This window comes from Varanus komodoensis, unplaced genomic scaffold (assembly GCF_004798865.1).
Source record: "Varanus komodoensis strain SLA01 unplaced genomic scaffold, ASM479886v1 scaffold3, whole genome shotgun sequence".
NCBI lineage: Eukaryota > Metazoa > Chordata > Lepidosauria > Squamata > Varanidae > Varanus > Varanus komodoensis.
The window spans coordinates 29,409,636-29,433,447 of record NW_025335761.1 but is presented as its reverse complement, the minus strand read 5'-3'; the positions used below and the strand labels follow the sequence as shown (position 1 = coordinate 29,433,447).

The 23,812-nt window shown below is 38.4% G+C and overlaps 1 protein-coding gene across 4 annotated transcripts in view; it reads right to left on the bottom strand.

Moving 5' to 3' along the window:
* SCFD1 (sec1 family domain containing 1) overlaps nt 1-18,894 on the bottom strand; it is a 65,727-nt gene extending 46,833 nt beyond the window's left edge. For 2 of the 4 annotated variants that reach the window (XM_044435905.1, XM_044435906.1), the window contains exons 1-9: nt 15,287-15,357; nt 14,545-14,633; nt 13,124-13,214; nt 10,433-10,555; nt 8,023-8,110; nt 6,647-6,736; nt 4,783-4,838; nt 2,602-2,687; nt 2,335-2,434 (exon numbers count right to left, since the gene is read on the bottom strand). In XM_044435905.1, coding sequence (XP_044291840.1) covers nt 2,335-2,434; nt 2,602-2,687; nt 4,783-4,838; nt 6,647-6,736; nt 8,023-8,110; nt 10,433-10,555; nt 13,124-13,214; nt 14,545-14,633; nt 15,287-15,343 — 780 coding nt within the window. In that variant the 5' untranslated portion in view covers nt 15,344-15,357. Of the gene's footprint in view, nt 1-2,334; nt 2,435-2,601; nt 2,688-4,782; nt 4,839-6,646; nt 6,737-8,022; nt 8,111-10,432; nt 10,556-13,123; nt 13,215-14,544; nt 14,634-15,286; nt 15,358-18,289; nt 18,440-18,813 lie in introns of those variants that run through there. The other 2 variants (XM_044435904.1, XM_044435903.1) reach the window with 2 other exon arrangements.
* Nucleotides 18,895-23,812: the final 4,918 nt, after the last annotated feature.

Genomic DNA, 23,812 nt, shown 5'->3' with positions numbered 1-23,812 from the left:
AGTGTGGTGAATATTTTCCTTTACAATTTAATATTTCTATAAAAGGGATGAAACACCTCAAAATAAATTGAACTATTAAGTATCAGCCACAATTTTCCTGAAAACAACTCATCTTGAAGTTTGTTTGTTTTTTAATAACTATACTCTTCTGTAATGAATTATGGGCTCATATTAAAGATGTCCAGAAAAAGGTTTTAAAGAATAAACATATTATAAAAACAATTTCTCCAGCAGTTTCTGATTTCAGAGTACTAGCCTGCTTAAAATTGGATGTACCTGCATTTTAACAGTTGATTTTTACTAGATATGTGGTTACTATTCTGCTTAGGAGCAGTGCAGATATAAAACCAGACAGGCTATTAAAGAATTATGGGCTTTCTTTCCTTTTGCTTATGAATTCCACTGCCCCCATTATCTTGGTGTTCCCTTACCTCCAAGCAATATTTAGTATGTTTAAAGACACTTGGGACACTCTGAGTCTAGCATGGGTTTTAAATGCCTTGTTTAGAATGCCCCAACAATGTTTAGATATATAATGCCAAACTACAGTAAAGAAGGTGACAGGAAGCATATATAAGGAATTCTGCAGACTGTTCCTATTTTCATGCTTATTATAAATATATAATAGTATAATAAAGTCTTTATTATGTCTCAGCTGACCAGCTGAGCTAGCTTTGTGCTACAAAATAAGACTATTGCAGAAGTCAATAACAAAGAAAACAGACCAAATTAGAACACTGGCTGTTTGGAAAATATGACTTAATGATAAAGCTGATTCCAAACTGCATGGCTCTCCCCTCTTCCAAATCAAAAAGAGCTGACAAGCCAACCAGAGGCTTGAGGGGCATCACCAGATGTTCCACAGAGTCTCTCTCTTTTCCTCCCCTTCTCTCATTTTGTTATTTGCTGTTATTGTCTGTTATTCTGTTTTTATCTGTTTAAAACATTTTAATATTTTTCTGATTTTCTGATATTTTTATTGTACTTTTATGATCAGTTTTTATGGACCGTGTAAATTGCCCAGAGAGCTTTGCTATGGGAAATGAAATGAAATGAATAAGGTGGATCATGTAGCTTTGGGAAAGATTGCCTGGAGCATCTGATGCATCTCAATTGGTCCACCCTCTTAAACTAATCTCATGTGATTAGACTAGTGATGTTGCTCCACCCACTCCTGTATCAGTAGCTTACTAGATTTTCCACAGAACTTGAAACTACCCGTCTTATCTCTAGGTCCATAGGTCTTGGCATCTGTGAATTCCAGCTCCTCTTCCACTTCTGAATCAGAGTCAGCAACCTTAGAAGACTGCATTATAGGAGGAGTAGGTCCAATCCCTACAATTTCCCTTTAAGGGGCCACAAGCCTCTTTGTTGTTTCTCCTGCCACAGTTAACTCTTCTGGAAACTGTTTCAACAGTAGATGCTTTCAAATGGAGTGCAAAGGTTTCTCAAACATTCCTTTCAATCATTTTCCAAATATGGTTTTCAAAAAACATACAGCCCTTTAGTTTCTGCCCAAGTTATTGTCAATGTGGCATACTTTTTAAAAGAACACCAAAGATTACTATAGAATTAAGCATTTCAATAAAATATATAATATTATTTTTTGCAATATATAAGGATCTAATGCATCACATTGTTAAGAATAATTTTAGTATAAAGTACATTCATATGAAAAGTGGTTAATTTTATTCCTGGAAAATAAAATAGGACTGGCTCATGGAAATAGACCTCACTGCCACCACCTCCATATAGTTAGGAACCCTCAAAACCTTCATAACTACACAACTGTTTTGTTTATCTTTGAATTTCCTATGTAACATCTGCACCATCTTGTGGTGGATAATATTTTAACCTTTATGTTATGAACTAAATAGGTTTCTTAAGGCTATAATCAACTTCAGGAGGCTGTGTTCAACCATAAGTGACCACCAGCAGAACAGAAACTGCTAGAAGAATGGGTTTCTTCTCCCTCATGCTCTGACCCACTAAAAGTGCTGTAGATGGTTAAACAAGAACTATAGCCTTCAAACAGCCAAAATGTGTATTATTCTGATGTAACATACTGTTATGTTAACACAGGTAGCACTAAGCACTGCTCTGTTTATAATGGGAGAAAGATGATAACCTAAGCTGATGGCTGATTTGCTTGCTATCAGATTTCCACCTTCTGCTATTTAGGAAGAAATTATTTTTTTAAAAAACCATTTAAGCAGTCATCCACTTAAGACAAATACAATTTAAATGGAGTGGAGTGCACTGTATCTTTTCATTATGAAGCTGACAGTAATGGGAAAAATAAAGAACTTCTAATCATTAAAATGTATTGCTTACCAGTACATCATGCACTAAGGCTTGGTAGGTCCAAGTATGGTGTAGAGGCGTTGCCAAATCGATATTCCTGTCAACCAGAACTAGGAGAGGCCTCTGGAAACTGTGAATAAAAATATTTGTTAATACCTTCATTAACACTGCATATTTAGAAGATTAACAGCCAAAAATTTATCCAGATTCTACAGAAGAGAAAATGAAATATAAAGCATTTCTCCATTTAATGCCAAGTTATTAAATCATGTGAAAAATATAACTAGATGTTATTACCTGAATTGTCCAGCCCCAAGTGTGTCACCTGTGAAAAGGCTGTTTCTGGCATCTCTGAGATTCTCTCGCAGTTTCTTATCTAGTTTCTGAAAAAGATTTAGCCTCGTTATCATATATTTACAATTATGGAAAAGAAAAAAGAGCTTGCAGGTTTCAGCGTAGCCTACATGGGAACAGATCAAAAAGATCAGGATGGAAGAATGGCATAAATCTCTTACTGGAAACTGAAAAGCATGACATAAATCTTTCAGTAATAAATGAAAAACAGACATATCCAGTCCCTAGACGACCTAGTTTTCTCCCTTTGTTGCTGGGAAATTTCATTTTCCCAGAGTTCTAAACACAATTTATAGTTGCTAGATATATGAAAACGTCTGCCCAGCAGCTAACACTTCCATTACTATTGAGATGAATACCATGGATATCTTTTATAGAGTTCCTATGACACCATCTAATAGAAGAAACATAGAGTGAGTCCGAAGGGGACTCCCAGGCCATCTAGTCTGACCCCTGGCTCCAGCCGACTCCGCTCATGACATGCCTACCATGTGCATGCCTAGCCTATCCTTGAACACCCTCACCGATGGGGCCTCAATCATCTCCTGTGAAAGCCCATTCCATACCCTTGGGGTCCTAACTGTCAGGAAGTACTTCCTGGCATCCAAAGTGAACCTTGGTTCCCTGAGCTTGGCTCTGTTGGAGCTCATCTGCCTTCCTCAGCAGAGGACAGGTCTCTACCCACATCCATGTGACACCCCTTCACGTACCTATATGTCGCCAACAGATCCCCTTGGAGTCTCCTCTTCAGGCTGAAAAGACCCAGTTCCCTCAGTCTCGCCTCATACAGCTTTCCCTGCAATCCAGTCACCATCCTTGTGGTCCTACGCTGCACTGACTCTAACCTGGCTATATCCTTCCTGAAATGTGGAGTCCTGAACTGAACACAATACTCCAGTTGCAGGTGCACCAGAGTTGTATAAAATGGTAGTAATACCTCTCTCGATCTACACAAGCCATGCCTTCTACTAAAGACTTCCCTCTTCCTCTCCAACACCACCACCACCACCCTATTTCAGATCTGTTGCAGAGAAATATAAACGTAGCATCAAGGCTACTGTCTTATGTATAACTACCTGGGAATAAGTCCCAGTGAATTCAGTGAGGCTAGTGTACTTGTGCATAGGAATGCACTGTACCAATTAAAAAACCTTCCCTCTTGGAAATGAATGTCAATATAGGACCGTAATAAAGCAGTCAGGCCATTTTCTCAGGGTAACTAGAAAAAGGAAGGGGAGTAGACAAAAGCACTCCAATGTAGAACATATTGCAGCATACCAGATTCTCACATATGGTTTGTGTCAATAGAATTGGGATGTGGCAATTGTTCCCCACAGTTCTGCATGTTGTCAAAACGTACTTGGGAGAGTTAGGGCCCCTTTAAAGTAGGTTTGGGGAGAGAGGAGGCTGTAAGGTTGGAGGAGAGTGGGAGAAAACCCTGTTGCACAAAGACTTCTGTTCAAACACTTCCTTCTACTCAGAGTTCATCTCTTTCACTCAAATGGGAAATACTTTACCCAGCACAATCCCTGGAATAATTATTTTTGTTCTTCAGCTGGGTAAAGATACTATAGTGATGGTGTTTAGACACTGAAATCCTGGTTCAATAGGTCATGGCATATGTGACTGCTTCTTCCACATGCAGCCTCTTCACTTTGCACAAGCATGAGGCAAACCAGAAATATGCAATCAATCATAGTTTTATTATGTTCAAATCGGGAATTATGGTTGAAAGTTTTCAAAATGTCAGAATTTTTGTGATGCAATATAGCTCAGGAAGGAAAAGCAAGTTATATTCAATCCAACAGTAGCAGAAAAACTGCTACTGGTGGTGTTTCATGAACATCTGTGTTAACAGAATAACTGGCTCGACTAGACCAAGCAACAACTAATGTAATGAAGTTAAACTGAACTATGAAACTGTTCATGCAAGTAACAGTACTGGAATTGAAGCACATAAGATAGAAAACAAACTGTGCATAGATTGTAGAAACTTTGTGCTGGCTGGATGGTATCATTTGATATCACCCATGTCTGTCTGTCTTTCTGTAATCCTTTTTCTTCCTAATGCCTACCATAATATATATTTTAATAATTAATTAGCTGGGGTATTTCATAACTCACCACTGCCACCATTTCTGCTGCTGTTCCTCTTGAACACCTGATTATTGGAATAGCTCCTATTAAAATTTAAAACAAGATCTTACATATATTAACTGTTATAAAACCTAGCATATATTCTTTTTAAGGTAGATTAATTTTATGTTCTGTTTCCTTGGACATTTTATTGAAGCAATATGGACTAGTATCAATGAAGTGCTATTTTGAAAGATTGCTCAGAAATTCCCTTATTCAAAGATGGAAAGCAGCCCAAAGTGACATCTCAGAAACATTAGCCTGCAATCTACCATCTTATTTCTTAGCTTCACCAATGGATCATTTTATAGTTTTGATATAAAGCAGGATGACTACATATTTTGCAGATGACACTGATATACATTTCTGAAATCACACTCTAAATTAATTGCAGTGTCCGTCACAGAGTATCACAGTCACAATGAATGTGTATACTTAAATGGAAAGTGGCATCCACTGGTGTAAAAAACTAAAAGCAAGTTCTGTAAACAATTTCTGAGTTTATTACCAGGAAGATATTTGGTAAGCTTATAAGTATTTATAAGCTTATTTGATTTAAACAAACTTTTAAATGTTTTAACAGATAGAATGAAATCGCTTAGTTTTGTCCTGATAAAATCTCTACCGATTAAGAACAGTGCATAGACCAAAAGGTGTATCTAGCCCAGCATTGTGCTTACAAAGTGATTATCTAGTCACTGTGGGAAACCCACAACTGGAAAATTAATGCAACAGTACCCACTCAGTCATGTCATGCAGCAAGTTGTATTCGGAGGCATACTAATTCTGGAGGTAATATATAGCCATCATAAACAGAAGCCATCAATAGTGTTAACCTTCATGTTTAACTATGCACTAGCAGTAGCTCCTTTTAGCTATCCTGCATCTCCCTGCATTCAGTTTAATTCCATGGTATGACCGTGGTTTCTAGTATTACGGGTTAGGAAAAAAACATTTCCCTTCCTACTTTCTCCACAATATGCATCTTTTTGTCTACCTCTATGTCTACCTGAACACACTATTTTTCTAAGCTAAATAATCTAAGACATTGTAACCTTTCCCCCTAGAGGAGTTGTTCCACCCTCTTGAACACTTTGGTTGCTCTTTCTTTACCTAGCCCTAACCCTACGTTAGATTCCATTGAAATATACACGAAGCTGTAATGTTTTGCCCCAATCTGCCCCATCTTATACTTGTTTATACTGAATTTCAATGCCTATTTTTATTGGTTTGGAGGGAACCTTTTGGAACTCCTTGCAATCTTCCTTTGTGTTAACCACCCTAAACAATGTATTACTACCACCAAACGCAGCCACTTCACTGCTCACTCCTAATTTCAGATCACTTATGAACAAGTTAAAACATACCAGACACAATGTGGTACACTGCTGTGAACATTTCTTCACTGAGAGAATTGTCTGCTTATTCCTATTCTTTTCTATTTCTTTTTCTGCCAACTTTTATGGTGCCCTTGTTGTGCAGTTTGGCATATTTTCCATTATTCTTAACCATGGACATTCATCCTTCATTCCATCTGAATTCCTCCTCCTCTCTCCTTTCAGTATTATTTATGGCAAAAACTTACACCATTGTTAATATTAAGCATGATGAACTGTGAACCAGAACCAAGACTAAAGTTTATTTGCAACTCTGGGAAATTATTGCCATATGAATTAGCCTCAGTGTAGATGTAACATGAGAAGATACTTCCTGCTCAAGCAGGAAGAGAGGGTGAACATTTAGGCAGCAGAGGAGGATGTGTATAAGAAATATAGTATCTGCACTGGGCTTGTGTGGATAGGTGCATTTACCTTCTTTAAGAAGCATGAATTTAAATGACCTTCATACTTACCAAGTGTAACAAAAAAACAAAAAAGGCTGTCCACAATTGTGTCCATAATGGTTTCCATTTCCGTGTCTGTTATATCTGGTCTGTTAATGGCTATAATATCAAAAAGGGGAAAACATTTGGGTTACCATGAATTTTATATGTATACTATTCATTTCAAGCAAAATATTCAAAGTTAAAAGTTCGCAACACTATAAGACTAAAAGAACAACTTAACAAACTCTACCTATGGTTCTTGTTCTGATACAAGATATATTTAATATGTTAACTCTATGAAGTCGCTTTGACTAAACAGAAGTAAATCTTATGCCTCTGGGCAAAGTAATCCTGTCAACAGTTAGGTGAGGGAGATCTGAAGATGGAGAAAACCCCTTATCTAAAACTTGTGCTGGTAAGGGAAAAAGGGAGAATTTTTTGTTTGTATTTCTTTCCTCCTTTCAAATTATTTTCTCTTTACAGTTGCAACTTCTGTCTCATTTGTTACAGCAGGAAGCAAAATATGTGTTAGCAATAGGGCTGGCATACGTTTTGTCCACTTCTGGGGGCATGTCAAAGGATTACAGACTATGGGTCCACATGATTCAAGGTTTCCCCTTATCTTCCCAGACAGGATACTCCCTCTAGGCCTCCACCAATGTTGGAAAGGCAGGAGCAACAGAAATTTCAGTGATGACTGAGAGGGGAGTTGCAATGTTGGATCCTGAAGCAGGACATCTGGCTTCATGCTTGGAGGGAAAGACCAGAAAAAGGATCTTCTTCCCAGGGACAAAGGAATGACAGTCTTACTTTCATAAATTAGTTAAACAATCCATCACTATCTCAAGAGTAAATCTAGCAGTGAATCATGATGAACAGCAGTAAATTTCTTGAGGCTTAAGTCAGTTTGAAATAATAAAATGTCAGATTAATATTAGAAAATGCATATGCACACACATAATTACATCATTATGGTATCTAATGGGGTCACCTTGCAAGTGCTGGTTCTATTTTGCTTCCTGCAGCAACTGCTTGCAAAACAGCACTTTCACACCTGTACAAATAAGTCTAGAACCAAGTGTAAATGTTCATCTCCATGCTGGAACAGGTAAGCAGAGCTCCCTTTTCTGAGCTCCACTGATGTCTTCCATTCAGGTAATTTCTAGAAGTACGATACCCCAGTTGTGCAAAGAGTCTCTCCTGTAATCATACAGGCACAATAGAACAGTTCCCCAAATGTTTTATGGTTTTGTTATATTATGGTGTACTGTAGCATATTTTTATTATTTCTTTTATATAATCTAGAAAGAAGGATATATTAAAATATTTTAATAAATATATAAAATGTTCATCTAATATGCAAGACATCAATTTAACAAATGTTATTAAAATAAGCCACCTACCACGATATGAAACAAGATCCTTATTCTGATTGCACAGTACAAACATATCATCTTCCAAAGTAATGAAATTGAGATATTGGTCAAAAACCTATCAATACAAAGAGATAATTACTAGGAATAATATGCAACTTTAATTGCTTTATATTTTGATATCAACTGCAAGTTTAACATTTTTATTTAAGTAACAAGAAGGGTTTATATCCAATGGGACTTTATCTTCATAGAAACACTTGCACAAGCACCTGATTTATACCAGTCCTCCAATCTACTTAAAATTCCCACTTCCCACAAAACCTGCTCCTGAGTGTCAAGGTACGCTTCAGAACAAGATGTGGTACAGACGTAAGTTCTCAGTTTGTTGCAGCAATGGTTATGGGGAATTGCCAAAAGTCAGGAGCCTCATCTTGCACAAGTGGGCATTCTCTTTTGCCAAGGCAAGCTACTATTAGATACAACCAACTTATCATTTATACATATTGTGAGAAATAGACAAACATGAAACAAACATATTTCAACTAACTGCCCAGTTGATGCAGACCATCTTTACTGCCACATTAAGTGCATAAGTTAAGTAAACTAAGTATTTATTATTATACATTATTTATTTGTAATGTATTTCAGTATGACCATGTTCACATATAACATGGCAATTCCTGAGCCATTTCCACAACTGACAATGGGCAACTTCTGGGTTCACTCTGGATTGTTTAGCCCATAAACAACCCAAAGTTTCTGGGTTCACACATCATAAAACAACAAGGCACTCATAAGCATTTCTGTGCTATTAAAAGTGAAAATGCTTTATCTGCTCATTTCTTGCAATTTCTAACAACCTAGGAATTGCTGTTACATGTGAATTGGGTCTATTTCTTTCATTCACATAAAACACAGGCACACAACTAGATATGCACATATCTAGATAGAACACAACAATCTGTCATAACCATAATTTGAGCTTTTGGAAACTGAAACTGAAATAAAAGGTAAATAATTTTTCGAATTTGAAGCATACTGCAAATAATTAAATACAGTGTCATGCTTTACAAGTCTTACTGGAGGGAAGATGGCAGAGACCAGTTTATTTAGAATCTCTCTCTTATCAAAGACTGCAGCGTATGATTAACATGGTGCTTTATGGGTGACAGAGTAAGACTTTTGTGAGATTATATACTTTTAGGAGGAATCAGAACTGGAGCGAGAGGTTATCAGAGAGTGTAGGCTGAGATGTCATCAGTATGCTGATGACACTTAGTATTACCTTTCTTTTTCATCTGATGCAGGTGGGCCAGTGAATGTTCTGAAACAAGAGTCTGGCCTCAATAATCGATTGGATGAGGACTGAAGATTGAAACATAATCCAGACAAGACAGAGATACTGTTGGGGGGGGGCTTCATCCTGTCTTGGATGGGGTCACATTCCCCCTAAGGTTTATAGCCTGGAGGTGTTCCTGGACCCTGAATGATTGCTGGAATTCCAGGTGGATTCGGTGGCCAGGAGCACTGTCTATCAGCTAAGGCTGGTATATCAGCTGTGGCTTTATCTGGACAGAGGGGACCTGGCAACAGTTATCCAAGCACTGGTAACCTCTTGCCTAAATTGTTGCAATTCACTTTACATGGGGCTTCCTTTGAAGAGGTCTGGAAACTTCAACTGGTTCAGAATAAGGCAGAATAACCTTCTACTAACATTAGGCCTTGAAGCCCTAAACAGCTTGGAGCTAGGGTATCTAAAGGAGAGCCTCTTTCCATATGAACTTACCTGGACCCTTTGATCTGCATCTGAGGCCCTTCTGAGGGAGCCCTTCCTCGGGAAATATGGAGGTAAGGATAAGGAGGAGGGCCTTTTCAGGAAGGGTACCCTGACTCTGGAATAAGCTTCCCAGAGAGGTTTGCCTAGCACCCTCTTTATGCTCCTTTTGAAACCTGAGAAAAAACTTTATATTTTGCTGGCATTTTGTATCTGTTTTTAATGGTATTTTAATAGAATGTATTAACAGTATGCCGTTTATGAAAGTATTGGTTCTGTTACGATGAAGTAGGGTGTGCTTTTATTTAGCTTATTGTTTTAATGTTCTTTCATTATTGTGATTTTATATGGTTTTTATATTGTTTTATTGTTGTAACCTGCACAGGGAGCCATGGCTAATAGGGTGGGCTAATAAATAATTAAATAACTGAAATTATGAACATATACATTCATGACTTAAGATGGGTATCAGCACACCTCACAGATACCATGGAAAATGTATGTTTCAGACTGGTTTCAAAGTTTTGCCAAATGTGCGTAGTCTCTGAAGACAAATGTGCAAGACCCTTTTGTAGCATGTAATAGTTTACCATTCATCATTCTCCAAAATGGATTCACATAAACAGAGACACCTATATCAAGATATCCGACAATGCACTGTACCTTAGCCACTTGTGCCACTGCACTGGCACCCAGAGCAGCATTTGCAATATCTTCAAGTTTACTTCTTGAAATGGCAGAAATAAAATTTAAATAATAAGACTCATAAAGTTGACTTCTAAGGTCCTGGAAGAAAAAAAAGGTATTAAAAGGCTAGAATTTTTGACTTACAAGAATCATTTAAAATCTATAGGATGTCTGGTCCTACACACACTCAAGTATTTCCCCTCCACGTCAGTAATCTCCTTGCTAATACATCCAAATTAGTAAAGAACTGAGGATGAGTACTGTAAACTGTTTTCAACAGCCTCAATCAGACATTACTGCAGTCAGGAGATGGTTAACTTCATCACACTGTAGTACTATTTCTGGCCAAGTGCTCTGTTTATACACAAGATGCTGTTAATTATACAGTCTCTATTCCAGTAATAAAGGATACATAAGGGCAACACAGTGTGCTAGATACTGATACTGTCTTGCAGCAAAAGCAAACATTAGGGAAGACACAGTGCTAGAACACTCAGTGAGGATAGTCCTCTAGTAGCATGAGTCTGTCATTTATGGGTGCCTTGCACTGAACACATTGTTAGGGAACCATCCCAGAACCCTGGATGTTGAGCTGGCTTATTCCAGGGTGCAAAGTCCTCACATCCTTGTTTGTAAGTATGGCTTGAGACAAGAATGAGTTACTGTATGTTCCTCAAAAGCAGTACTTTTGACTGGCAAGAATGCACACCTATCTCAAAGGGAACAGCTTGTGTTTATGGAGTTCAGTCATAAGGTATAACTCAAGGTTTATTTTGATGTATAAAGTTGGCTGCTTAATTTTTACCTATTTTAAAGCAAAAGAAAATTAATGCAATACACCATTTCATAATTTAGCTTCACAAAGTTTCCTCTGACCCCCGTAAGGTTTTCTGGAGGTCTCATTTTGGTGGATTTTGGAGAGGTTGTTCAGCATTTTTTCTTGTTTGCATTCTCTAGTACAAGAAACCTTATCATTGCAATTTACCCTAGGTCTTAAAGTCTAGGTTATATCACAACTTGTTACAATTGAATCTGAGAGCTGAAATACAGGATCTGTAACATCATATAACCTGTGCACTAAATTGCCATTACTAACAGTCAGTGAAAACCGATCACTTGCAATCTTCGTTAGTTTCCATAAAACTGTTCATTGGCAATTATATTAACAAATGATCAACACATGCATTAATAGAAGTATTGTTTCCAAGACATGAGAAATACCAGTTCCCCTCTATTCATCACTGGGTTATCTTGAGTACTGAGTCCAGTTCTGGGTACCACAGTTGAGGAAAGATGCAGACAAATGGGAAAAGGTTCAGAGGAGGGCAACAAGAATGACCAGGGCACTGAAAAATAATCCCTGTGAGGAGCGACTGAAAGAACTGGACGTGTTTAGCTTTGTAAAAAGGGAAGATAAATAACTACTTAAAAAGTTGTCACAGAGACGAGGGCTGGGATCTCTTCTTGATCATCCAGAGGAGCCGCTGGACACAGAATTATGGGCTCAAGTTACAGGAAGCCTGATTCTAGCTAAATATTGGGGAAAAAACCCCTGACTGTTTAAGCAATATGACAATGGAATTAGTTACCTAGGCAGGTCATGAGCTCTCCCACACTGGAGGCATTCAAGATGGAGCTTGTCAGCCATCCATTAGGGATGCTGTAACTTGGAACATTGAGCTGGAGGTTTCATCTAATGGCCTTCCAGCTCTACTATTCTATGATTCTGTGATTAGCTTGTATGAATTCTCATGTGATTAAATGTAATCCATGCAATTGGATCATCCATAATTCCATGAAAAGCAACTGATTAACTTTCAAAACCTTGGATAAAAATGTTGCATACATTAGATACACCACTTATATACATCTATACAGATCACTCCAAGGGGAATCTCTTGATTATAAAATGTAAAATCAAACAGCTTCAAAAGATTAATCAATTTAAGAACTTTGTACCAATCACTAAGCCTGGCCAGCTTGCTTTATCTAAGTGGGAAAGCATATGGTTATAATATTTTGTTTGTTATTTTCACAGATTGTAGCAACAGTAAAGAGTTACTTGGTTTGCATGTTCACCATAGCTTACTGGGGTTTAAATAAGACATGGTGGGTTGCAGTGTGTGCTGGTGGCTTGAATATTCAACCCTCAGTGGCAGGTTGCCATAGTTATGTAAACCCAGGTAACAGGGGTTATCTGAGAGTTAAACACCTCTCAAATAATATATAATCTATTGTAGGGTTATATGAGGATGGTTTAACCCTTAAATAAACCCTGCCACCTGTATTCACATCATGCGACAAATGATGGTAACCCACCACCTGGGGGTTGAGTATTTAATGAATACAGGATGGTAGATAGTGGTGAGTGTGCAAACCAGCCCAATTTCTTATTACAAAGACCATTTTGTTTCCCTCTACTCCAAAACATCACTGTGGAACAGTGCTGAGAGTGCTTTCTACAGAGCTGGTAAAAAACATAACGCACTATCTGAACTTCACAGCTCTGGAAAAAATTGCTGCTGCTGTGCAGGTATATGCTGCTATCTGGGAGGTCAGCATTCATGTAGGTACAGGCCAAGAAACACCATTAACTGGCAGTCAAATACATCCACTTTGGAATTACTATATGAACTTTTACACCAGACACAAGGCAAGTTAAACTACCTGGCAGATCCTGTCAATATTTTCCTCTGTTGGCATTACGAAGTATATTGCTGGGACATCTGGAATAGCGTCTCGATCGGAGTGTAGAAGACTGGAAATAAAAGAACAAACTTTGTTTAGCAGCAGTTTTATTCTCATCCCAAAACAAATGAAAAATGCCTCAAAGAATACAGACTTTGCTTGCATCCTATGAACAACTTCTTGGGGCTAAGCCTCTCTGAGCTTGTTTCCAAGTAGTCACTAACAGAATGTAGGTGTAAGGAATCTTGTAAATCATTTACTGATGTAGATGAAATGCTGGTTCTTTGATGATCACCATTTAACTGGAAGCAATCCTCAGGAAGATGTACTTCCTCTCTGAAGCATTCTGTTCCCCCTCCTTCCCCTTAAACCATAACTACACAGAGGCTTCATTGTAGAACTGGACATACTATCCTATGACTTTAAGTATATATTTGGCATAAATATAATTTATACTTCTCAAATTTTCTCATAGGCTAGTATCAAATGTTAGTCCTCCACAGAGTTTTTTCTATGAAAGTTGTGAGAGTGTGCAGGAGATACAAATCACAGATCTCACCATCTGAGATTAGATGTCAGACAAGATTAGATTCTGTCTTGGATCTAAGAAATATCCCATGGTTCTTCAGATGATGTCTAGGGGCCATAGCACTGTTCCCTTAGTGTTATATACAACTGCAAACTATTTTCAGACTTGTTTTTAAATGTGCAATCAATGTCATTTTTTCTTTTCTTTTTCTCTTCTCTTTTTGGTGCCAGGTAAAGACCTTTTAAGTTACCCATCATTTTAATAATTAAATTAATAATTTAATAAAAAATAGTAACATTTTATATAGTTGAATTTTCTTTTTCTTTCTTCTTCTCTTTATCTTTTAGTTTTTAATTATTGTTATTATTGAATGTTTTGATTTAATTTCATATTATTATTTAATCTTTTGTAAAGCCATCCGGGATAAAAATATTATAAATAAATAAATGTCATGGGTCTAAACTCATAATGCTTTATGCAGACATTGGCTTAAGTATGACAATCCTTTCAAATTTGCTCATTACAGGAGAAGATTAAGCTCTGAGAATAACCAGCATAGTTTCTCCACACTGCTCAGACAGCTGTCTAGTGACTTGGGTGAACCATTGTAATCATATTCTTACAGTATCAAGCTGCACAAATGTTTCCAAACATATAAAGTAACACAAACATATTATTATTGTTGTTCAGTCACAAAGTCTGCCTGACTCTTCATGACCCCATGGACAACATTCCTCCAGATTCTCCTGTCTTCCACCATCCCCCGGAGTACATCCACCCCCACTCCCACATCTCCAGTGACCCCATCCAACCACCTCAACCTCTGCTGTCCCCTTCTCCATTTGCCACAAACATGCCACAAAATACATACAGATGCAGAGTAATGCCCATGTCTCTCAATTCTTTCACTGATAGCAGTGGAGATATTATATCTTGGCCAAATCTGTCATAGATGAGAACCTGCAACGCAACACATACACACAAAATGTATTAACATATGTACAGGGCTACTAGAAACCCTTGCACTATGTTTCTACAAAAGACTGCATTGTGTAATCAACATTCCTTTTTAGTAGGCTTGAACAGAGGTTGTGCAGCAGCTTTCTGGCTTTGAGTTCTGTTGTTATAAAAACAAATGGCCTTCCAGATCTGAAGCAGACAAAATTATGTTCTGATATGCTTTTAATTATTTCACTTTCCAAAATACAAGGCAGTCTCTCATAGAGAACAGAGATAGAGACAGTAAGAAAATGGAGCCAATTACAAGAAAAGGAACATGCATTATAGTGACTAAAAAGGTTCTGGAGTACAATTCCAGGAGTACTTCTGCATACAGTTTTTCTCAGACCATTACAAGACCACAATTTCCTCTAATAATCCCTCATCACAATTTCAAGTCACTTTTAATACTCTGCCAATAAGCATTTCCCCCCACTCTTGATATCTTTACTTCCCCAGCTAGAAGCTAGTGGTTTTGTTCCACAGAGCTCTTCATTTTAATTTTTTCATCAGAAGTAACTGATCAACATACTACCTTGTGCTATATGGCAAGAAAGGTCATTCTGAAACTACAAATTAACATGGACATAAAATAGATGTATAGTTTGACTTACTTTCCAGACTGGTTCACCTGTACTGTTTTTAACTGGTGGTACATTAAAATTCAACATACGCTTCAGAGCCACTAGAAATAAGAGAAAAGAGTTCAATTATTGCAGGAAGCCTGTGGACTGGTAGAAATCTCTTGCTTAATTTCTGGTATCATCACTATTTGTGTAAGCAAAGCAACTGAAACTCAGGAGGACGATTCATTCTATGTACAAAGCCTTGATTACAATGTTCTTAAAGCCTCAAAGGACTCCCAGTTGCAAAGACAACCTTAGCTACTGCCTTAAACAGTAACAGCATTAGGTAAATTATTTCAATATTAAATTAATTGAGGGAAAACCATGAACCAAAGATTAAACCTCTTAAACATACCACACATTATATTAAATAGCTAGGCTTTCTTGTGCTTTAAAACATTATACTTATGATCACATTTCATGTCATCATTAAAACTGATTTGTACGAACAGGTTTCTTTTATTTAACACATAAAGGGAGAAACAACCACAACCTGAACATGTTATTTATCTTCTCATGAGTTCTTACAGAGATGTAGGTATATGGAAAAATTGGGGAAGACAATTTTTTCTGCCTTCATTTCATTTGGAACATTCTTAAAAAATATCTTTGGAAATCAAATGGGCTGGATAACTTATAAAATTTGCTTCCTTATCAGACAACTGGTAATTAATTTAACACCAACAATTTAAAGAGGAAAAGAAGGGGAGGAGTCAGGAAATCACAAATGTCCTCAGATGTCATAGGACAACGCATGTCCTCAGAAACACAGATGGTTCCAATGAAATGATAGAAGCCATTATTAAATCAGAAATTAAACATACAGAAAAACAACACTTGCTAAAGAAATACCAGCATGAATTTTGCAAATTGTTTGACACTCTCAAAGAATTCTTTAAGCATGCAAACAAATGCATAGCTAGGAGCTCTGTTTGGCCGTTTACTCCATTTGATTGAAATATGGAGGATGGGACTATTATTTGACTGTAACATGGAGGATTGTCCCTCCTGCACTGTTCACACACTGAAGGGAATATCTGGAAAGATAAGTCTGCTATGCATGCATAGGTCCTCGTGACTGAAAACCCTTATCACACAAGGTTCCAAATTACAGGGGGAAATTATGCATGAACAACAACCCCCCACTCTCATCCACATTTATATATTTATTTATTTATTCAATTTATAGTCTGCCTTTTTCCTACAAAGGGCTCAAGGCAGCTTACATCATTCTCCTCCTCCAACTTATCCCCACAACAACAACCCTGTGAGGTAGGCTGGGCTGAGAGTCTGTGACTGGCCCAAAGTCACCCAGTTGGCTCCATGGCTGAGCAGGGACTAGAACCCAGATGGTCTGAGTTCCAGTCCCATGCTCTTAACCACTACACCACACTGGCTCTCCAGTGAAAGGAATGTGCACATAAGCCTGGAACACTTATAACATATTATATACTTAAGGTGCTTCCTGACAAGGATTTTATTATTTTATCTTTCATGCAGGGATCCAGACATCCTCATGTTTTGTTTGCTTTCCCACAGCTCCGATCTTTAAACACACACACACAAATACACCAAATCTGTAAAAGACAGAATAGCTACACAATGTTTTTTGACTGCTAGCAATAGAAGACCTCCAACTAGAAGCACTCATGGACTTTCGAAATGATTTTGACAAAGACTTCACCAAAGGCTTCTGAACAGACTTGGTACTCTCATGGTACCTATTTTTCTAAGGGTATGAAGGAACTAAATTTTCCCAATGTAAAGCATAAGGATCTGCATTGCAACAACTGCTATTTAACTTAATCACAAATGTTCTATAGTGAAAGATGCTCATTGAGGTAGCTGAGTTTGCAGAGGATTCCAAGGTATGCAGATGCTGAAGATATGAGCAGAAGAAACACTCCAAATGGAATGAAGACAAACAAAATGGCAAAGGAAATTTAAAGTTAGTAAAAAATGACATACATTGGTACAAAAGCTATAAACCTATACACTAATTCCTCTGCACTGATGATGACTTTCCTGTGACATAACTAAGGCAGAACAGTAATAAACATGGAAGGGGGATAGTGGGGTGGGGAGTGCTGATTCATGAGTTTTACTCCTAAATGAAAGCTCTGACAAATCCATATTTGCCATAGTCATTATGTGAAAATTTTATACAGTATGTGTTACTGGGTTTTTTTAAAATCATATCCTATGTCCTGATAAACTTTGTCCTTGCTTGCAATTCTTCTGGAACAGAATACTGAATTGTGTAAGCATGTAGCATACTACAGGTTACATAAAATGAGCAAATCTGCTGCCAACCATTAGTGCAAAGAGTGTGCTTCAACCAGGAGAGCAAATGCCTCCAAACTTTAATGAAAGCAGCAGTGATTGGTACCATAAGTTCCTTAAATATAGATTGAAAAGAAACACTTTCACTGAGGTAGGCCATATGCCAAGGGGCTGTGCAACTTGTAGCCTTCCAGATAGTTGATGAACAACTCCTACCTGCCTTTACCAGCACAAAACAGCAAGAGCTGTAGCTATTGGACTAAAAGATCCGGAGGGCCATAAATTGCCCACCCCGACCTTACATTTTCCATTTATGACAGAGTGCTTCCAGATGACTTTTATCATGCCATACACTCATCTTATTTGCTGAACTTTATGAGAACTCCAGATAGGAAAACAGAGGTGCAAGTGACACTATTACTATACAGCTGCAGAAAATTTGTTAAGGGTGTGAGACAGAATAGCTGTGCAATGCCTTCTAGCTGATAGTGTTAGGAGCTCTATCTGGAAGCACCCATCGTGTTGCCAAAGACCACACAGAGCATTTCTCGTACAGCATTTATTTTTCGCTTGTCAAACACCACTTCCCAATCTGCTGAACATAAACAGGCCAATGATGCATCTAGTCAATTTTAACAATTTACAAGCCATGGCAATGATATACATTTAAGTGTTCTTTCCTACTTGGGAAAATATTCTGTGTATTACATCTCTCCAGGTCTGTTGATGTGAAATTGTGACACAGCAATCTCCTTTCTGACTCTGGGTGTGCTTTGTTTTGCACCAACATAGCTCTCAGTCCAAAATTCGTGGTAGAAGCTTCAGAGCATTATTCTCTGGCCCCCTCACAAAAAACATCGAAAAAAGAAATACAAGAATGCTCAAAAGAGCAGGTAGAGAATGAGCATCGATACATAAAACCGAGTACGCCTCCCTGGTGCCACAGGCGAGGGCCTCATCAGCGAAGAGTCCGCTCCCTCACAGCTGGGTCAGCGGGCCAGGAGAAGAAAACCGTCTTCTCACAGCCCCAACGAAGGGGAGCTGAGATGGGAGCACAGGTAAGGCAGGGTCAGGCGCAGAAAGGAGCAGGCCACGCAGCCCTGTACCTTCTCACGGCGCCCAGACAGGCCCTGCCAACTTCCCCCTAGGCAGCTCCGGCCGAGGGACAGCTCAGGAATGAGGCCAGCGCCCGCGACACCCCGCGACTGAGAGGAAAAGGGGGCCACACTCACCCGTCTGCTTCTCCCGGATGCTGGCCGCCATCTTTGCCTGCCGCACAGGCCAGCTCCGCCCCCTTCACCGCCGCACCATCACCGCCGGCAGACGTGGCGCCCCGGCGGGCCGCGGCTTTCGCTTCGGCGAGCGGGAGGCGGCGCGGCAGGAGGAGCCTCATCTCCTCATCGCCGGCGCGACTTGCGCCACGCTGCGGAGCTGGGGTTCTTGTTTTGCTTAGGGAAGCAAAGAAGAGCGAGGAAAGAGCTGGCGGGCGGAAGGTGCGGTGTCTCCTCTGCTTCCCAAGAAGCAGGGAATGAATGGATCGGGACCCGTAGGTTTCTCCCAGGGCTAGCCTGGGGAAGCGAAATGGAGCTGATACAAGACCTCTCGACCGCCGATTCATTGCGTTGGACTGATTTGCGTATAGCCAATGCCATCGAGGTGACCCACTGGGAAATCACATAAGACAGGCACACGATGCAGGAATAAGCTTTGATTCTCTATTATTGATTCTCGGTTCCTGCCCTGGTAATTCAGTATTTACACACCCACGTGCATTCAAAGGACGGGGGTTGGCTGACGGAGGGGAAATTATCTTTTATCGCTGGCTGATACATGCTCCAGGTTTCCTCTTTCAGGGTATGTATTTCGTAACACCTGTCTTATACTTGGGAAATTAAAATAGTTCTTAAAATGTGTGTACGGATTTTATTATAACTTAAGAATACCGTGTTGGTCTGTTTTCCTTTTCTTGCACTAGAGGCATTTTCCTCTTCTGTTTTACTGACTTCTGCACCACAGAATTTCTTAAATGGCAGCAGAGGCAATGGCGTGGGAAGATGGGGGTTGCAGTTCTACATCGGGACAGCTACTGTTGCAGAGGAATAGTTCTGTGCTGGAGAATTCCTTGAGACAGGAGGAAAAAAATGGCCCTCCAGATGCTGTCGTGCTAAAACTACCATCTTTGACCATTGGCCATGATGGCTGGGGCTGTTATTATCTAGAGTTGAGCCACATGAAGAGGGCTCCAGGTTCCCTACACCTGTCTTAAGGTCTAACTTATTTATTGCAAGTAATTCATAGAATCAAAAAATAGTAGAGTTGGAACGGGCCATGAAGTAGGACACAGCATAAGGCTGCAAGTTCCTATTTGCATCTCAAGCATATCTATGGTAATTTGAGATAAAGTCCAGCTCCACCCATTTCTGAATGGCAAGTGTGGGTCTCAAGCCATTCCTAAACATTACTTCAGAAGTTTCCACAGAAGGCTGCCTGTAATGCAGTCAGAAGTTGATTTGTCAGCCACTTTTAAGGATCAAACCATTTGGAGAGGGTCATAAGGTGGATTTTTACACAATTTCAAGCATGTGGAGCCACATTAAGGAAATTTACAATATTTATAGATGATCCTTGATCCTGCTAGACTTCAGGATAGTTCACAGTATAAAAAATGCTGTATTTCAACATTGCCACAGTAAAAGTAGCTAATGGAATACTAACATCTCAATCCTCTATTCCTGAGTAAATCCTGAGTTCGAAAGGGTTTGTTTCCTGTTGAATTTAAGACCATAGCCAAAATCAGTTGGGCGAATAAGTGTTTTTCTTGACATTTAAAAAAACAGCATGGGTACCTCGAAGGTATTCCACAGCTGGGGGAACCACGGTAAAACAGCTGTCATGTGTTGCAAACTGCCTAGAAAGCTTTGACTACTGTTTGATATAATAAAAGAAATATTAAAGGCTCCCCTCTACTACCCCTGTTCATGTATCTCTTTTGGAGCACTTAGAAGTTGCAGATATTTTACTGCTCTGGGATCTCATGCCCAGAGGCCCAATTCAGCCCTGCTTGAGTTCCTCAGATGGTTTCAACCCCTCCCCAAAACTGTTTGGTTTTCTGGCTGTATTTCTTCCCATTCTAAAAGGCTGAAATGCCTCTTCTAAGACACAGAAGAAGCTGTAAGAGCTTTTAGCTAAGGTATGCTGATATACTTGGCCTTACCACTTTTTGGCTCCAAAAACATTGAGATGGAATGTGGCTCTTGGGCCGAGAAAGGCCTCCTAGTCCTGCCCTAGATCATGATTTCCTCTACCTTGCTGACAGCCATTACCTTCATTCTATACTTTGACAGAGATCAGCCTGGCTATTAGAATGGTGAAAAATGCTATTAATGTAATTCATATAGTCTACATGACTTCTTACACTCAAGCAATTCAGTTTTGAAACTTTCTACTGTTTTTGATATATAGACATCTCACTGATTTCAGTGAGTCTATTTTATGTATGACTGACCTTGGTTCCCACCCATTAGTAGTTGTGTGAACCTGTCTATAATTTTCTCTATACTCAATGCTAATTTAGGGCATATATCAAATTCAGAGGATTAGAGACATCCTATGCAGGGCAGGAGTGTGGAGGCAAAGATTTCCCCTGTATTATCCACCTTGCAAAATAATTGAGATGATACCTGTTGGAAGTGTCATGCTTTGAAGCAGGAGGGAAGCAGCCTGGGGTACAGCCTGGACTACAGTCAATTCCCATTGCTTGTAATCTCAAAACTGCATCCAGTGTGTTTGTGTGTGTGTGTGGATTGACAGTGAGTGCTGTGAGCTCAGACTCAATTGTAAGGATGAAGCGTTTTTCTGACTTCATAACTAGGTCTCCAAAGAAAATCCTTTAGCCACCTAGATATTGTCTAGTGGCCAGAAGATATGTGCTCTTAAAGTTGCACATCTAGTTTAAAGGATTTTTATATAATTTCTTGAATCGGTATTGTATAAAATGGTTATGTTTTTCTACATTTGAAATAAAACAATATTCTTCTGGAGTTCAAGCTATGAAATACCAATTTTATTTAAATAAGCAAGCTAGATAAATGATCCATGTGTAAGATACCTTTATTGTAAGATGACCCCTATCTGTTAAAGTGTTTTAGGTAAAATGATGCTCATATTACACCGTAACTCACTTTACTCAGTACATTCTTCAAATAAACAACACTAACTTACAGTTTAATTATATATATTTAATACTGTTAACTAATCCTTGATTTATTGCACTTTATGCATACACACAAACACAAATATACACATATGCACAAACATTCATGACAGTTCTCCCATAATATATTGCTACAAGTAACATAACAGCAAACAGTAGGCACTAGAAGCTACAACAAGCTTCAGGAAATAAAAGGCGCCAGTTTTAATACAAAAACTTGAAATATTTACAAACATGTAACTATACATACAAAATTTTTATTACACACTGTTATATAATGCTAAAGACTCATTTCTCCCACCAAGAGAAATTTGTTTTTAATATTAGTTTTTTGCTTTCTGATAATCCAAGTGGTTACTTGTATCAGAACAGAAATCATTGAATTTTTGAATGCTTTAATAAAAGCATCCAATTAAGTGTCCCTCAAGTACCTGAGCTGCCATAAAGAATACTGTTGCCCTGAATTGACACATACATGCAAGCCCCATTAATCTGTAGCTTTTCCTATTTTCTTTAGCACAATCAGTAGATGTAATACTGTACAGTCTAGTAAGGAATTACAAATTCAAGTAATCACAATTCGAACTTACAACACTCAAATTTTGTGCATATATGCTTTAAGATTGAGATGATTTAATAGTAGTATTTTTAATTTCAATGGTCCAACCCAACAAAGTACTATGCAATCCTTACAGGTCATAGAATCAGACGGCAAGACACAAAAGATGGGATACCAAGATAAAAACCCAGCTACACCAATGACACAAAACTGCCACCAACATTTCTGCAGTGGTGGCTGCCTTTGTTGAATCACTAAGTTTTACATGAGCAGGTATAACAGGTGAGATGGATGAGGCACTCTCATATTTCATTGGGTAATCCTCTATAATACTCTATAATACTCTATTTTATAACAGGAAACTTGGAGATGTTCAACAACCAACTCTTATCCCCTTTTCAGTTATCTGATCACGGACATAGGATTATGGAACAAACACTGCTTTTTGTGCTGCCTTAATAAAGCAAATAGATAGCATATGGTTACCCACAGTTGAGCAGAATTTGACAGTAATGATTTATAATGTTTTCCACTGGTGCCAGCAAGGAATGAGCTGAAAACCATGGCCAGGCCACAGAAAAACCTTGCCCAAGACCTTGTGTTTCTCAGACAGCTGCTATGTAGCAAATAAATTTTCAAAAGCAGATTGTGTTAAGACATGGGGATTTGCTATTAAAAGAGTAAAACTTGCTTTTTGTCATGCCTAAATTAGCTCTTTGTATCACAGCCAAAGTTTTTGTTATAATGTGTAACTACTCAATATTTTAAGACATGACAGCTCAAGTAGAAGGCATTTTTCTTAACACACCAAGCTGACTTGATAGTAGAAACAAAGACCACAGTTAAAATTAACAAACCTTATGGCACCATCTATGTTTACATACTGTAAGACATCTCAAACTATTTGTAAAACTCTGTATTTTCAGTATCTTTTTTGGAAGTATTTGGATTGTTAAGCTATTTTCACAGCACACTGTACCATATCAACCACAGGAAAAAATAAAGTATTATATGAATGCCAAGATTTTTAAAAATCAGCTTGTATAATTTTTGGTATACATATTCTGAAAGTGAAAATTTGCAATTAGAATATCAATTGCACTGAAACTAATATTGTTACAGCACAGATTTTTTGAGTACAGCTGCCACAATCCCTCATCAATGGCCATAATTGGGTGGGGTTTATGGGAATTGTAGCCTAATGCATCTTAATAGGTTGTCTAGTACTCTAATTCCAAAAAATAAAAAGACAAAAAATGAAAGCAGTCATAACTCTTCTTTAAAGGCAACTAAGGAATAATTCAAGAAGCCTATAATTACCATGAAACATGGGAAGGTTATCTGATATATGGGATTAACTGTTCCACAATAGTTAGTGCTGTGTAAAAAAGAATCTAGCCATACAAGACTCTAGCAGTTACAGATCATCAGTGAGCATCAGTCTCCGCGATTTGGATAA